At 37.2% G+C, this 15,820-nt stretch overlaps 1 protein-coding gene across 2 annotated transcripts in view; it reads right to left on the reverse strand.

The window, feature by feature from the left end:
- The window catches only part of MYO6 (myosin VI), a 116,009-nt gene that overhangs the window by 81,626 nt on the left and 18,563 nt on the right, over window positions 1–15,820 (reverse strand). For both annotated transcript variants that reach the window (XM_058176110.1, XM_058176109.1), the window contains exon 2: window positions 2,632–2,764. In XM_058176110.1, coding sequence (XP_058032093.1) covers window positions 2,632–2,748 — 117 coding nt within the window. In that variant the 5' untranslated portion in view covers window positions 2,749–2,764. The remainder of the gene's footprint in view (window positions 1–2,631; window positions 2,765–15,820) is intronic.

Below are 15,820 nucleotides of genomic sequence, written 5' to 3' on the forward strand. Positions count from 1 at the left end.
TTGCAGTCCAAGGGACTCGCAGGAGTCTTCTCCAGCACCAGAGTTCAAAGACCTCAATACTTTGGCGCTCAGCCTTTCTTATGGTCCAATTTTCACAGCCATACATTGCAACTGGGAAAACCATAGCCTTGACTATGCACTTTTATTGGCAGGGTGATGTCTCTGCTTTTTAGTACGCTGTCTAGATTTGCCATAGTTTTCCTCCCCAGGAGCAAGCGTCTTTTAATTTCTTGGCTACAGTCCCCATCTGCAGTGATCTTGGAACCTAGGAAAATAAAATCTGTCACTACCTCCATTTCTTCCCCATCTATCTGCCAGGTGTAGCCAAATTACTAACAAAGCATAAAGAAGTAACAGTTTAGTAGGTCCACCTAGGTTTGGACCAGGCTACACGGACCAGGCTACATGTCATGATCATCTGTGGATGAAAATAGCAGTCTAATTTATAATTCCCTCACTGTGTATCGTTGAGTGTCTTCTTTAACTCAGATTCCCCAGAGCTTTTAAGAAGTTGCATTCACAATATATCTGGAATACATCAGGTCAGGAAATGCCGATCTAGGGCTCTTATGATAACTCTGGGTATTCAATTATTTGCATGCCATCCACAGCATTACTGAGGGCAATGGAAGGCAAAATGTGATATCACAATATGAAGAAAGGAAAAAAACAAATGAACAAAGCATGGTTTCAGTTTTCAGTCACAATCGCACATTTATCTTCAGCTTCCCAAAGGATTCTACGCATAAATTAATGCGCTTACACAATGTGCTGGTTACAGTTGTGAGGCAGTTAGCCACAAGAATAACAATAAGTCCTTATAAACTATATCTACTGTGACAACTTAAACTCTTGTTTGATAGAGAATCCTCCTTGATTTTGGACACTGAGTTACTTAAAATATCAAAATAAATCACAACCATGATAAATGATAAAACTGTTCAGTTTTCCAATGTCTGCAACCATGCTGCATCTCAAGAACAAATCGCACAAACTAAGGGAAGCCATTAGTGTTTTTTTAAAAAAAACCTTAATGAGCCTATTATGCTTCTGCTTATAATGTATAATATACATTTTCAAGACTATTTCTGTCACAATACTGATACTTTAGCAGAATGAATTGCGCCTCGTGTTGATTATATTATTTTTCATTTTCTACTGAAAAGGATTCTGATGGTTTCATTTTGTCTGCTCATTTGATGTTTTATGTTTCTGGAACAAATTGTTTTTACTGTTGCACAAATGCTTCAAAACATACAAAAAAGAAACCCGGTCAGTAGAATATCAGCCCTTTAGACAATCATTTAATGGGCAACATTCAGTGCTAAGCAGATGCTTTTGTTTGTATAACAAAACTTCTGTTATCTCTTCTGTACACCTTCAACTTGTAGGAATAAAAGTTTAGATTTTTTTTTTTAAAGAGAGACTAATAGCCCATTCAAACTGAACATTTTTTAAAACCAAAGGTAGGAATTGACAACCACATTAAATATAGAGTTGATGGGGAATCCTGTATTTTTAATTCAAATGTTATTTTTCAAAAGGCAACTGGACTGTTTTTTCTTTGAGGAAATGTTTCGCTTCTCATCCAAGAAGCTTCATCAGTTCTGGATGACTGAGAATCTATACACACATTTAGCCTGTATTCTTAAATTTTCCAAAAAAAAATGGATGTGCATCCTGTATGTCTTTAGTAAAACTTTTATTCTTCTCTTTTCCTTGGGTTGAGAAGATAAGATTGACATTAACACTTAGAAGCTTTTTTTTTCTCAGAAGGAAAAAATATTGAGGGATGCTCTATTGTAAGATTTCAGAGAAAAATAGCAAACCCTCAAACATGCTATATTGTGATTATTATTTTGTCCTTTGTGCACTTTAAATGTATTGGGTGCAGATCTGAATCTACATTTATATATTCCTTATTACTGAGGGACTTCTATTTATATCTGTGGTATTAGAGGTAAGATTTTTTTTTCATTCCATTCATTCATGTCTGATTCTTGGAGACTCCCTGGACAAGTCTCTGCAATTTTCTAGACAAGGTTTTTCAGCAGTAGTTTACCATTGACTCCTTCCTAGGGCTAAGAGAAAGTGACCGATCCAAGGTGGCTTTGTACCCAAAGTGGAACTAGAACTCACAACCTCCCGGTTTCTAACCTGATGGTTAAACCAAACTGGCTCTATAAAATGTTTAATCACTATTAAGCAAAAGAGGCTTATTATAGCTTTGAAGAAATTTGTGCAAGGGTACAAAGAAGAATTAATGTATTTATCTATAGACAAGGGATGGTTATGGGATGAAGAAATATTTGTTCATAACTTTATAAAGGCTGAAGAGCCTAAATTTGTTTACGCTTATTGTGATAAAGGTTGGAAGTCGTGTGTGTGTGTGTATGATATTCTCACTTTTTTCTTGCACTTTTTATTCTTTTCTCCTCTTCTCTTTAAGTTTAGTTGGTATTAGTTTCTACTGTTATAGTTCAAATTGTAACAAAAAATATTTTTAAAAAGCAATTAAAAGTTCCAAGCACATTGAATGTTTTAAAATAGTAGCCTCCCATTCACTGCAAACATCTTCTCTTTCACTAAAACAATTTCTACAAGAACTAATCGCCTTTTGAAGAAACCTACCTTGCCCTTTTGATTTACAGGTTCAATCGTTAAACCGTCAGGTCCAATATCCACAATGCTCCCCATCTGAAACCCATCAGTTGGGTGTGGAGCCCAAACAGGCTTCCCATCCTCCATCTTGAGGAACTATTTCCTACAAAGAAAAGAAATGTTTGTAACTGAAAAACAATATATATAAAAGGTTAGCTTGGTAGACACAGTGAAAATATCTCAAGGCGGGAAATTGAAAGCTAAGCATTTTGAGGAGCATCCATTGCTTCTTTTCCACTGAAATTTCATCCCAATTCCCTCCCAACCTCATAACTGATGAGCAGTTATATTAACAAATGCAACTATTTCTATCTAGAAACAAATGCAGTGCCCTAAAATGAGAAATAAGGCAACACCCAATGGAATGAATGGTGGCATTTACAGAAACATTACTCAGCAGAGAACCAGGCAGTGCCAACACCATATTTGCTAAGAAAGCTCAAAATATAAAACAAGTTACTGGTATATCTAACCAAACCTGGTAGAGGGAATTCTAAAATGTATTAAAAACAGTTGAATAAAGCAAGATGCACTCATTTAAAACACTCACACACACACATACACACAGTCCAATAAAGCAGGGGTCTTCAACCTTGGCAACTTTAAGCCTGGCGGACTTCAACTCCCAGAAAAAACTCCCAGAAAAAAGCTGGCTGGGGGAATTCTGGGAGTTGAAGTCCGCCAGGCTTAAAGTTGCCAAGGCTGGAGCCCCCTGCAATAAAGCACTGACATATTATTGGATTGAAATTCATCAGCAATCTTCCATTAATGGATAATGAATTGCATGTCCAAGGAGGAAGCCAAGATTCCTTTATGCTGAGATAAAACTAAATGATAAACTTGTGCTAGAGGAAGATTCCTTCTCCTGCCAAAAGAGTAATGTTCTGCATAATATTTTTTTTTATTACAAATAGCTATTAATTATACCCCACTGCAGTCCCAAAGGGCTCCCAAAAATTAACAGTTATAGAATGCCCAATTGCAATTAAAATGTCCATTCAAGTTAAAGTAAAAACATAAAATACAGAAATATATCACCACAAACCCCAAGAAGGACCAATCAGTAAACCTTTGCCAAAGTGACATCACAACCCAAAGGCCCTTTGGAAGAGCTCCATTTTGCATTTTGCATTTGCATTTATATCCCACCCTTCTCCGAAGACTCAGGGCAGCTTACACTAAGTGTAAAGTGTAAGCTTTACACTAAGCTCAAAGTGTAAACTCAAGGCAGCTTACACTTTGAGCTGCTTCCAGAAAAAAGTGGGAGACCACTTTATTTCTATTGGGAGGCATCTCTGAAACATAGGTTCCCTCACCATCCTAAAGTGGGGGAACCACTCAGCAATCTCAGCTGGACTGAATTGGTCCAATTGACTCTAACGGAGAAGTGTGTCCTCCAAACTGCTTGGCACCAGACTATAAAAGGGCTTTATAACAGTGGCCTCCAACCTTTTGGGAACCAGGGACCAGTTCCATGGAGAGAGGTTTTTCCACAGACCTGAGGGGGAGTGGTTTTGTGTGCTGCCTGCATCCTGCGGTTAGGGCTTTGCTTGTTTGCATGGTCCGGTTTCTAGTATGCCATAGACCGAAGCCGGTTCATGGACCTTGGGTTGGGGACACCTGCTTTATAGGCCAGTACCAGTTTTTTAAGGTGAATCTGGAAGCCTAGTGGTAATGCATTGCCAGTAACACAGGTGCCATATGCTCTTATTGGCAAATGCTAGCTAAAGAGGGGCTGCTGCACTCTGAAGTGCAGCTTCACATAGGATGCATTGCAATAATCTAAACCGGTGATGAGAAAAGCTGTAGCAAGATCAGCATATCTCAAGCTGGGCTATAATTGACACAGCAGCCACTACCTCTACCTGCTATTTCACTGGTAGCCAGGAGGACCCAAGTCATGGACATGTTCCTTCATGGGGAATGCTGCCCCATCAAAATACTCTCAGCAGACAGAGAACCTCAATGGACAAACAGGTCGTCTCTGATTTAATTGTTTTTTAATAGAAGAGAATATTCATAACCCAGGGTTGAATGGTAGAGTTCTTGGTGTTTCTGAGCTTGGTTATTTTCAAATCCACTAATCCAGGAGATCCTTGTTACTTCTAGTTTTGGACAGTCAAAAAAAGAGAACCCCAATACATAAATACCAAATTAAAACAAGTTTAGAGAATTCAGGTCTAAAAATGAGATTCCCAATCACGTATATTTCTTTCAGCACAAGTGAAGGAAAACACAAGCACTCCAAATCTAATGCTAACAGAACTATTATTTATTTATTGTATTTCCAACCCACTCACTTTTGATAAAATTAGCCTGAAGTGATTAATTTGTTAGAATAAAAGATGAAGCAAGGGCATAAACCTAGTGTTTTATTTAAACATTATTCTAGAAATGTTAAATTATGCATTGCATTATATTCTGCCACACACAGTACACTGGAGATCAGTATTACAGTTTTTAATATTATAAACCGTATTGAGCTTAAATAGAAGGGGGAAATTGCTAAAATTGGGATTCTGCTCAAGAGTTGTTCAATCTCTGTACATAATTTTAAGCATTTATTCTTTTTATTTAGCTAACCTAAAAGAAGGGAAAAGAAACATAATCAGAAATGCTTGGCACCAGCCCAATCTTCAGTCACTAAGGTTCAGCAAAAATCAAATAATTCCACTTAAACCTATGTCAGACATTTTATTTCAGAAATTTGACCAGCACCCCTAAAACAAGTCCAAGTAGGCTAAAGCAGGGGTCCCTAACCCCAGCCTGCAGCCCACTACTAGGCTGTGGCCCATTCGGAAACGAGAAGTGGTGGGCAAGCACACACGCACGTGCGCAGCTCCATTTGCACAAGCAGTGGGCGAGTGTGGTCACACAGGCAGCTCCATTTGTGCAATTAGCAGGCACGCTGACCTGCCACTGACGTGGAACCATCCCCACTGTCCCCCCACCCCAATCGGTCTGCAAAGCTGAAAAGGTTGGGGACTGCTGGGCTAAAGGGAACTCAGCCTGTGGGTGTACAAAGTGAAATTGAGTTCTTACCAATTAACCAGTGCTAAACCAGGCTATTTCATAGGGATCTGGCACATCAGAAAAACATTCTTGCAAAAAATTGTTACATTATTTCTCAAAAGACAAAAAATGGACATAAAAAAAGAGAAGGGAAACAAGTACAGCCATGTGTACAAGACAATGGCTCTCCATGGAATATGTACGCAATAACCGGATTTATTACTGTCAACTAGGCAACTCTTGTTGTCTTCATTTCACCATTATATGGAGCTCAGTCGAGTACTAAGGATTATGTTAGCCTTCCATTCTCTTAATAGCACTTTTCCCACAGTCCAATTCTCTGGTTCATTGAATTCTCAACCACTGTATCTATGGAACCTTTTGCCTTAAAGTTCTTTCAAGCTCTCTAAGTTTTAGAGTTATGATCAGTTTAACTACAGCTACAAATGATATATAGTTCTGTAAAAAGAACAAAAGACAGTACTGTAAAAATCAAAATGCAATTCCATACTACTTTGCGTCTTTTTCTGAATCCTGGCTATTTATTTTTTCATAATTGATGAATATCTCATTCCATTCTGTCAACATGTTTAAGTTAAAAGGTTGTCTTTTGTTTTTCTGGCAGGCTCTGATTTTTTCTGAGTTGGATGGATCCCAAACGCAGTTTTATTGTTGGTGAACTTTACTAAAAAAAAAACACCAAACCAGCAGCAGTTGTAGGAATGCCACGGGAACAAAATGCTGATTCTGCACATTGCACAGCTGAGATAGTCTTGCAACTTAACAAAAATACAAACGAAGTCTGCCTAAGAGTAACACGGTACTGATCTGATGCTGTACATACATTCATTCTATTTAATTCACATTTTCTAAACTAAATGAAATATCTTAGGCCACCCTCCTTAACTAGTGGTTTGTTGGTAAGACAGATATGATACGCCTCAATGAAAAGACATAAAGCTAAAGTAGTCTTGGTTTGTAACAAACTAACAACCATATTTATATATCAGGAAAGGAGGCCATATATATCCAATTCTAAAACCCGAAAACCAGAAGCAGAAACGGGCAAGAATTCAAGTCTCACATTATCCAATTCCTGATTTTCTCATTATATGCAAACCAGGCATTATGAACTAAATTGCAAGCTAGCCAAGAACTGCTATTGGTTTGTTAAACCAATTAGAGTTTGTTCTTATGTGATCATAAACACAAATCTGCTAAAATGAAACTTAACTCTACTGTACTCATTTTCCACGGCTAAGAAACTCCCCTCAAAAGCCTCCCAGCTTTTCAAAATATTTCGGAAACATAACCTTAAGATTAGACGGAAATGATAAATTTCCATAAACTTGAAAGATTCCGTTCATTTTATTTTTGCAAGTATTCTAATTTTAATGTAATTAATGGATGCAGCCACCACCCAAAGAAGCACTGCTTCTTTTTGTGAGCTACATCTTACTTTTTTTTTTTGTTCCTTATATATCTGGAGAAATGAAGAATTATAGCCATTTTAAATAGCCAATTAACATAATGAGTTCCTCCAGTGCAGGAAATGACTTTTCTTTCAAAAGACCGAGACAAGCAACTCCTTTCTCTTGCGTGTAAGCAGACACTCGCAGAGCTGAAAGTCAGGCCGAGCCCTTCTTTGCTGCATGGGAAAAATTAGATGACCCAAGTTGTTCCCACAAACCTGTGCCTGTCAGCCTTTGGGTCTCTGTCACAAGGATGGGAAAGCAAATATGATCTCATAACTTCCTGAGGAAAGACATCCTGTCAACCAGCAAGGGAATTCTCCTAGAAAGCCAAAACCTATCCTTGGAAGACAGAGCATCAGCTAAAGTGCAAGACATCCCACGCTCACTATCCTGACGGGCCTGAGGAAGAAGATGATGATATAGAATCTTGGAGAAACACTGCCAGTCAGGGAAGACAAACCTAAATTAGATTTATTTATTTATTAGATTTTTGTTATCCCACCTTTCTACTTTATAAGTTAACTCATGGTGGCAAACGTACAAAGTGCTCTTTCCTCCTCCTCCTTCTCTTTTCCCACCACAACAATCCTGTGAGATGGCTTGGCTTGAGTTTCCATCATTCCTATTAGATACAGAACCCTTTATTTCCCATTGGATGCTATTTTTCACTTTTTACTAGCATGGGTAAGAGTTCTGCTATCTAAGCTTTTCACTGCAGGCATACATTTGACTTAGACCAGCCCTGTTTCTGCACTGAAATGCACTCCTGCTAAACCCACTGAAGTTTTTTTGTTTTGTTTTTTAAAAAAAGAGGTAGAGATCTGATCTTCTGTACATAAGTATGATTCTAAGTCTTGGAGAGCCAATGTATGCAATTAATATTAGGAATAAAGCTATTGTAATAAGGGGCAAAAAATATTGCACTAGTAAATAATTATGTCAACAAGACACGGTTGCCTTCTGTGATCTTTATTTTATTTTATTTATTTTATTTTATTAGATTTTTATACCGCCCTTCTCCCGAAGGACTCAGGCGATGTACAGCCAAAATAAAAACAGTAACAAAATACAATTAAAATAAACAATTAAAAAACTTATTATAAAATTGGCCAAAATTTAAAACATATTAAAATTTAAAACCCTTTAAAATACTAAAATCTAAATAACCCCAATAACCCCAATAAAACTTCTAAGCCAGTCCCACTTGAATAAATAGGTGCCTTTTCAGCTCACGGCGAAAAGTCCAAAGATCAGGCACTTGACGTAAGCCAGGGGGAAGTTCATTCCATCTTTGAAGAACACATCCAAAATATACATCAATTCAGAATGGCAAGGAAAGGGGGTGAGGGGAGAGAGTCAAGAAACTAATCCCTGAAGCACTGACATTTATATAGTCTCTTATTGCTGCATACTCCAATAGGCAAATCTTGTGTTGAAATTGGCTTTTATCTTGTCTGCCAAGTGTTTATACCAGCCAAGTCATCTCTGAAAGTCAACAGCCAATTCCAGAATAAGGCGTTGAGTTTCTGGGGAGCTTCCACTTACAAACACACCAGACTTAAGAATGACATTTAGTTCTATGTATATTGGGGCTCAACCTGGACGTTGGGAAGAAGCCTATTCCCCAAACCAAGACAGAACAGATGATGAAACACAATCAGAGTTTATACTCGTTTGCTGGATCAGATAAGCTTGCTACTTTGACTAATTACAGCAAACAGCTTTTCAAACATATCTTCTACTCAGTTATCAAGGAAAACAAGGCATAGGCTATAGAAAATCTAATTATTTAATAGATGGTAATAGCCCAATAGAATTTTAAAAAATCAGTGAACTTACACAGTAATTAAAGAAAGATAAAATGAAAACATATAAACAGCAGTGTGTTTAGCCAATATGATGCGGTTATATCAAACTTATCAGGGAATAAAGAATGCTGGGAAGAGTACCCAAGATTGATGGGGGAGTCAGGCATATGGCAATCAACAAATGGTTAGATGGAAAAGCAAGAACTTGTATTTACTTGGTTGTAGAGCAAATCCAGTAACTTCTAATGGCCACAGTGATGTTTAAGAATCTTGCAACCTTCTCAGATGTATAAGTATGATGCCACTGCAGCAGCTGATAAATCACAGCTGATTGTGATAGGTTGGAAAGCTTACTGTTAAGTGGTTCAATGAGATTGAAGCTCTAGGCGTGATATAGGGTAATCTAATAACACATGTACTTCTTGAATGCTCCCTCGGCATTCCTATAGCAAGTTCTATTTGTCAGCTATTGAAGAAAAATCATAAAAATGAGGGAAAAGTTGTGATATGTCAAAAAAAATCTATTCAGGGATCCAAAATGCATTCTATGCATTCCATGGATCTATCTCCAAATCATAAAAATTAGTATTTCTATTCAACTTTGATTAATCCAGAATGTCTTGTTCTTATAGTTGTTCATTTCTTTTATGATTATTTTTCCTAAAATGAACTTTGAATACTCTTTCCATGCTACTTTATAAAATTCATGTGACTTTTTTTTAAAAAGGGATAACATGTAATAATTAATGTCTACATGCAGGATGAGTTGGCCTAGTCCAGAATGCATTATGCATAGAACAACAAAAAGTTTTGAATATAAACTGTTCTTAGTTATTTATCAGCAAACCTCCTTCACCAAATAAACAAAAATATGTTGTTGTTTGTTGGTTTATCCATCCACCCATCCATCCATCCATTTAATTTATATAATTGCCCATCACATCTACATGATTCTGGGCAATCCATATAAATATGTATGTATGTATGTATGTATGTATGTATGTATGTATGTATGTACGTACGTACGTACGTACGTGTGTGTGTGTACAGTAAAGCAAACACCTCTGTTTTAACACATTGGTTTATGCAACAGTCACTTTTAAGAAGAAAAGATTTGAATCACTTTATGTTTTGGAAATAGATAACATCAGATTGATATTTCTAAGCAGACATTTCTGTATTTAATAGTTTTGGAATAAAACGTTGATCTTTGCTGCCAATTATAGTGGTTTTAATACGCTGGGAGTCAATGACTTGATGGCACATAATAATTGTAACATTTTATGTGGCTTTTTAAAATAGTTTGCTTATTGGTTTGGGTATTTTAATTGTTGTGGACTGCCCAGAATCGTGTAGATGTGATGGGCACACACACACACATACACACACACACAAGCTCTTGCAATTTGAGTATTTCAGAAAGAACTGTAGATCCAGTTCTCTGCCAGCCTGGCCACTGAAATTTTGGAAGCTGAAGTCCCAATGCATTTCAAAGGCTCTGGGTTGGAAAATGTGGGACTGCACAATATGAATTTAAATTTAGTTTATGCTAACGTGGAAGCCTTTATTACATTCCAAAAAGTTCATAACACCCTATTATCCTGGCCATGTACATAAAACAAACCCTTTCAAACATCTGCATACAGTCAGACTTGCCACAACTGGCCACAACTCTTTTTTTATGTCAAAATCTACATATCTGATATACGCTGCATCTTCTTATAAATATTTTTGAAAAACCATCTTTATTCTGTGCTCCAGGCATTGTGAACCACAACAGCTGCAAGGCTACTACTGAAGTCAGAAAGTCTTCTATTATTCAAAACACTAATGAGTTTATTTTACAAAACAAAGACAGAGAAAAGGTCACAGCCTTGTGAATAATCATAGTTTAATAAAATACTGAAAAGTATACTGGCCCTTGGGGAAAAAAATAAACTTTCACCACCCTCTTGTTTATTTTCGACATGCTTGGAGAACAATATTCATTGGAGTCAATCATTATAACCAAAGGGATGTTGTACTAAGCTATATACTGTCAGATGTTTAAATAGGTTGCACCAAACAACACCCTGAAATTAAAATGCATAATCTCTTAACCAGACCTACAGTAAAAAAGTCAACTGCCTGATAAAATAGGGTTTATTTATTTACTCAAAAAGCTTCCTTTTCTTTTGAGCACGGCAGACTGTTTATTTCCAGACCCAACACATTTAAATAGGTGAGTCAACCAGTATTGAAATTACACCATGGTTTTCTTACAGCCACTTCAACCTGATTTAACTTTGTTTAGCATCTGTATAAATGACATCTGATAAGGGCAGCCTAACCACTGGCCACATCTGCCAAAAGTGAAGAGCTGGTCCATAAATTAAGTTACAGTGGAATCATTTACTACTTCTCATTTTTGACAATGTTGTGATGGACACAATGAGCCTGTCTAATCCAGACTGGCATCCAGATGTGTAGAGATTACAAAACCTCAGTGGTTAGGAATTCTGGGATTTGCAACCCCAAAAAGTTGAAACATACCAGGTTAGGAAGAATGCTATAGGACACTAGGCACCATTTTAAGCCTGCATTATGATTAGCTCTTATTTCTGTTTTGTTTTCATAAGCTTTTGAATCATTCGGAAATCTTCATGTCCCCCTAGGATCAGCCACTTAGAGCTAAATAATCAATAAGAACTAAAGAAGTACTACTTACATGAAACCTGGAAGTGGATTTCCTTTGATCTTGTTCATTAAGAATATTGCATCAATATCCTTTAGCAATGAATTGCATGTATAATTGCATCTATATGCAAGTAGAAAAATAGGGACCACCTTTGGTGGGAAGGTAACAGTGTTCCGTGCGCATTTGGCATTTAGTCATGCCGGCCACATGACCACAGAGACATCTTCGGGAGCGCTGGCTCTTTGGCTTTGAAACTGAGATGAGCATCGCCCCCTAGAGTCAGAAACGACTAGCAAATATGTGCAAGGGGAACCTTTACCTTTACTAAAACTCTTGTGTTTGCTTGATACTTTATAACTTCAATTGGATGAAATGGTGCATCACACTGAAACAATTGTTGAATCTTCTTAGCTCAAATGGGCTAACTTACAGAATATACCTAAAATCTGGGACCCATGACTCCCATGGGATTGAAATTTGGCAAAGTAATGGCTGCTTTAGCACCATCATCGTGCTTTCCAACTGTACTTTCCAAAAACTCATAGATTGTTGGAGCAAAGTATGATAGAAGGTGTGTATCCTCACCCTCTTTCCCACCTCCCTTTGGACCCTATAAGAATCAGCTGATAGCAAGGCTCAATGGATGAACAGCAATTGGCTGCTTTGGAATGGAGGCTGAAATCTGAAATCTCTTAATGGCACTGCCTGGCAAGGGAAGAATGAGGGAGCAACTTGTATACTTGCTGAGAAGACTGGTAGAGGGAAACAGGCGGTTAATAGGTGAGTCCTCTTTCTCCTTGAAGGGAGGGGACTTTTGGGGGCACAGTGGAATGTGAAATGGGGATACAGGTTTCCTTGAAGTCCACTGCACCTTTGGCTCCCTCTCGCCCCAGCAAAGGGGCAGATTGTTCCAAGATTGGCCAAGGAGGAAGAGGAGGCTTCACTGGGGCTCTTCTGAAGATTGTGTGGAGAGGGAAAATAGCACAAGACTATATTATATATGGAAAGAATGCCCAATGGGTTGTGAGTTATCTAGTATTGTTGTTTAACATTGTAGGAGATTGAGCCTGAAAAAGGGGTCAAACACATCATTGTTTCTTATGTCCCTTTGCGCCCACAAATCCAGCCCGTCCTGAATTGCACTGACTCTTGTCTATCACCAATTGGCTTTGACCATTAGTAGTTCAGATTCTTGTAGAGAGCTTTAGCATGCAAAAAACCTATATATTCATTAGAACTGCCCAGACTCCTGATTTCCTGCACATCACACATTGTGCCTATTACCAAGCAACTCAGGAAAGGAAGTTCAAGCAGAAATATTTCTCCTCTTGTTGTTCTGCTAGATATTCAATCTGCATTAACTAAAAGCTCTAACTTTCTTTCATCCAGAGGATAACCAACTCAGGCATTACTACTTTTCAGAGGCTGATGAACTACAGTATTGAGGAAAAGAAAATCGCACAAACATCTTTATTTCTAAAACCATCCACTCTGACAATCTTGTTTGTTTTCAAAGCATCTGGGGCAGTTGTGTTCTCATGTAGCAGCTCAGCCTTGTGATATTGTTGTTGTTTTTATAAACCTGTCCAGCCGTAAATGTCAAAGGGGCCTCTCTGCCTTTTTCCTGCCTTGGATCAGACTACTCAACACACTCTCTGAGAAACTGCATTTCACACCATCTCTCATTGTTCAGCAAAGCTGTAAGGATCGAATCTGTTTCACCAATCTTTCCACTGCTCCGTAATTAAAGCCCTTATTTTATTGCTATTTTGAATATTGTTTTATTTTTCTATGATATTTTTAAACCGTGTTAGCTATCTTGAGTAGGCACCAGAATAGAAATGTGGGGTATCAGTTAAACAAATCAATAAATACTATAGACCTGAAAGGGTTTACATTTCAATTCACTTCTAAACTAGGCAATTAATGATCTTTCATACCATGTATTATTCAATCAAGCATTGTCCTCCGAGGTACCTGAACATATTATTTATTTTTCACTGAATAGCATGACTAAATTGCAACAATACACGAGCACACAATAGATTTAAGCTTAATGTTAACCGCTCCAATCTTGATTGCAGAAAATATTACTTCAGTAACAGAATTGTTAATGCTTGGAATACACTCCCTGACTCTGTGGTCTCTTCTCAAAATCCCCAAAGCTTCAACCAAAAACTGTCTACTATTGACCTCACCCCATTCCTGAGAGGACTATAAGAGGCGTGCATAAGAGCACAAGAGTGCCTACCGTTCCTGTCCTATTGTTTCCTTTCGTTATATCCAATTAATATAGTTATTACATACTCATACTTATATATATGCTTATATATTGTTTAGTTATTTCATGCTTATGCTTACATATACTGTGTGACAAATAAATAAATAAAAAATAAACAAATGACTAAATGATACAGTGGCAAATGAAAAACAAGATTCTGTTAATCTAAGATTTGCAATTCTAACAAAGTATTTTTTTTAAATGTCATATAATTATTTTTCATGGCACTGACATGTCTTTCTAAATGTTCTAAGGATTTGAGTCTTCTGAAGCAATTTACTCCCCTCCCCATTTGTGCTTAATTAAAAATGCAGTTATAAATATTTTAATCAAAGAAAACCCTAAAACTAATCACTCCCCTAAAATTGAGTGTTTTTGCATATTTTAGGAGGTAATGCACAAACAGACTTTTATAAAAACACGAGGATCCATTCCCTCCCAAAGCTTGGCACATATAATTTTGCAAATTGCTACCTTTGCCATTTTAACATCTGTAACGTAGCATTAAAAAGGTTGTACTGCATCACATTCAACAAGTTCCATTTTACTTTTGTCATCACAGGCTGGCAGGCATCTTTGGACTCAGCGTATTTCTCAGCTTCCCAAGAGAAAAATCTGGTTATTAGCTATGAAACGTCAAGCCTTAAAAACTCTGCTTAAACGATTCTGCTGTTATTTCAACTTAATGTGCATAAATCTCCCAGTTTTGTGCCAGCTAAGGCCTCAGTAAAGACATTATAAACTCTTGCCAGAATTCATTATGCAAATACTGTATAAAAACAATGGGTAGCCAATGCTCTGGAAGCACACCAAAATAACATTCAACAAAAGACAGACAGATGTAGAGAGGTTTGTGTTAAAAGCTCACTGTTTTTTGGCTTTGAGTTAACTGAAAACATGACTGCTCTCTCTTTCTGTTTCACACACACTCAAGAGTAACCATCATAATTATGCAAATTCAGATCCACTAGTACAGATGACTGGTCAACCAAAAGGAATTTAAAGGTTGTTGTTTTTTTTTTTAAAAAAAAGCTCCCAATTAAAAACTTTACCCCTTTCATTAGTCTCTGACTAACTGAAGTGCTTCTTTCATCACATACTCTCATGAAACAACTCTCATCAAATTTTGAATGGTTCTCATCCTCAACGTGTCAAAAACTGAGCTAAGAAAGACAATTGTCCTCAAAATGCCAATTCCCCGTGGCACAATGGGGAGACAGAAAGGACTGGATTCTGAATGATAAATTGTGTCTTTGAGAAGTGTAAGACAAGGGATATAAACTAGAAAAAAAGTAAAGCACTAAAATAAAAAAAGGAGAAACAAATGCTTCTACCCCTTCAACAGTTGTTGTTTTTTTTTACTTAGACATTATTAAGAAATGAATGTGGTTCTGGTCCAGTTGCTGAGTTTGTCTGAACTGAGCAACTGAGAGTACATGTATAAGTTTATTGATAAAATCTAATTTTAGGATTTACCATTGTGAGTTGAGAGAAGATATGTAGAATTATAAATAAATGCAAGAATTGTATGGGTGCATGTTTTATTACTGCTGCACAATTTTTTTGACCTTTGCCCAAATCAAGAGCAGTTGGCTAATGTGTAGCCATCTGGATTGAAACGGACTGTTCTTTTAACCAACACATTAAGGAAAATGTCACTAAGCACAGTACACATTTCATAAAGAGCTATATCAATTTATCATCATGAACCAAAGTAGTATTAGCAATTTGACAATAGTAATAGTGCAGCATGAGGTAGATTACAATTCTGAAAAGCCTGGTAGGTGTTTCCTCCCTGGTGGTACAATGGCCTTTAGAGAATTACTTACAGGAATAAAATTGCCTCATTTTGCAACCATGCAATTAAGATCTATGTTTATTAGACGATTGTTTTTTTTTCATCTGC

The sequence above is a fragment of the Ahaetulla prasina genome, chromosome 1, assembly GCF_028640845.1.
Source record: "Ahaetulla prasina isolate Xishuangbanna chromosome 1, ASM2864084v1, whole genome shotgun sequence".
Taxonomy (NCBI): domain Eukaryota; kingdom Metazoa; phylum Chordata; class Lepidosauria; order Squamata; family Colubridae; genus Ahaetulla; species Ahaetulla prasina.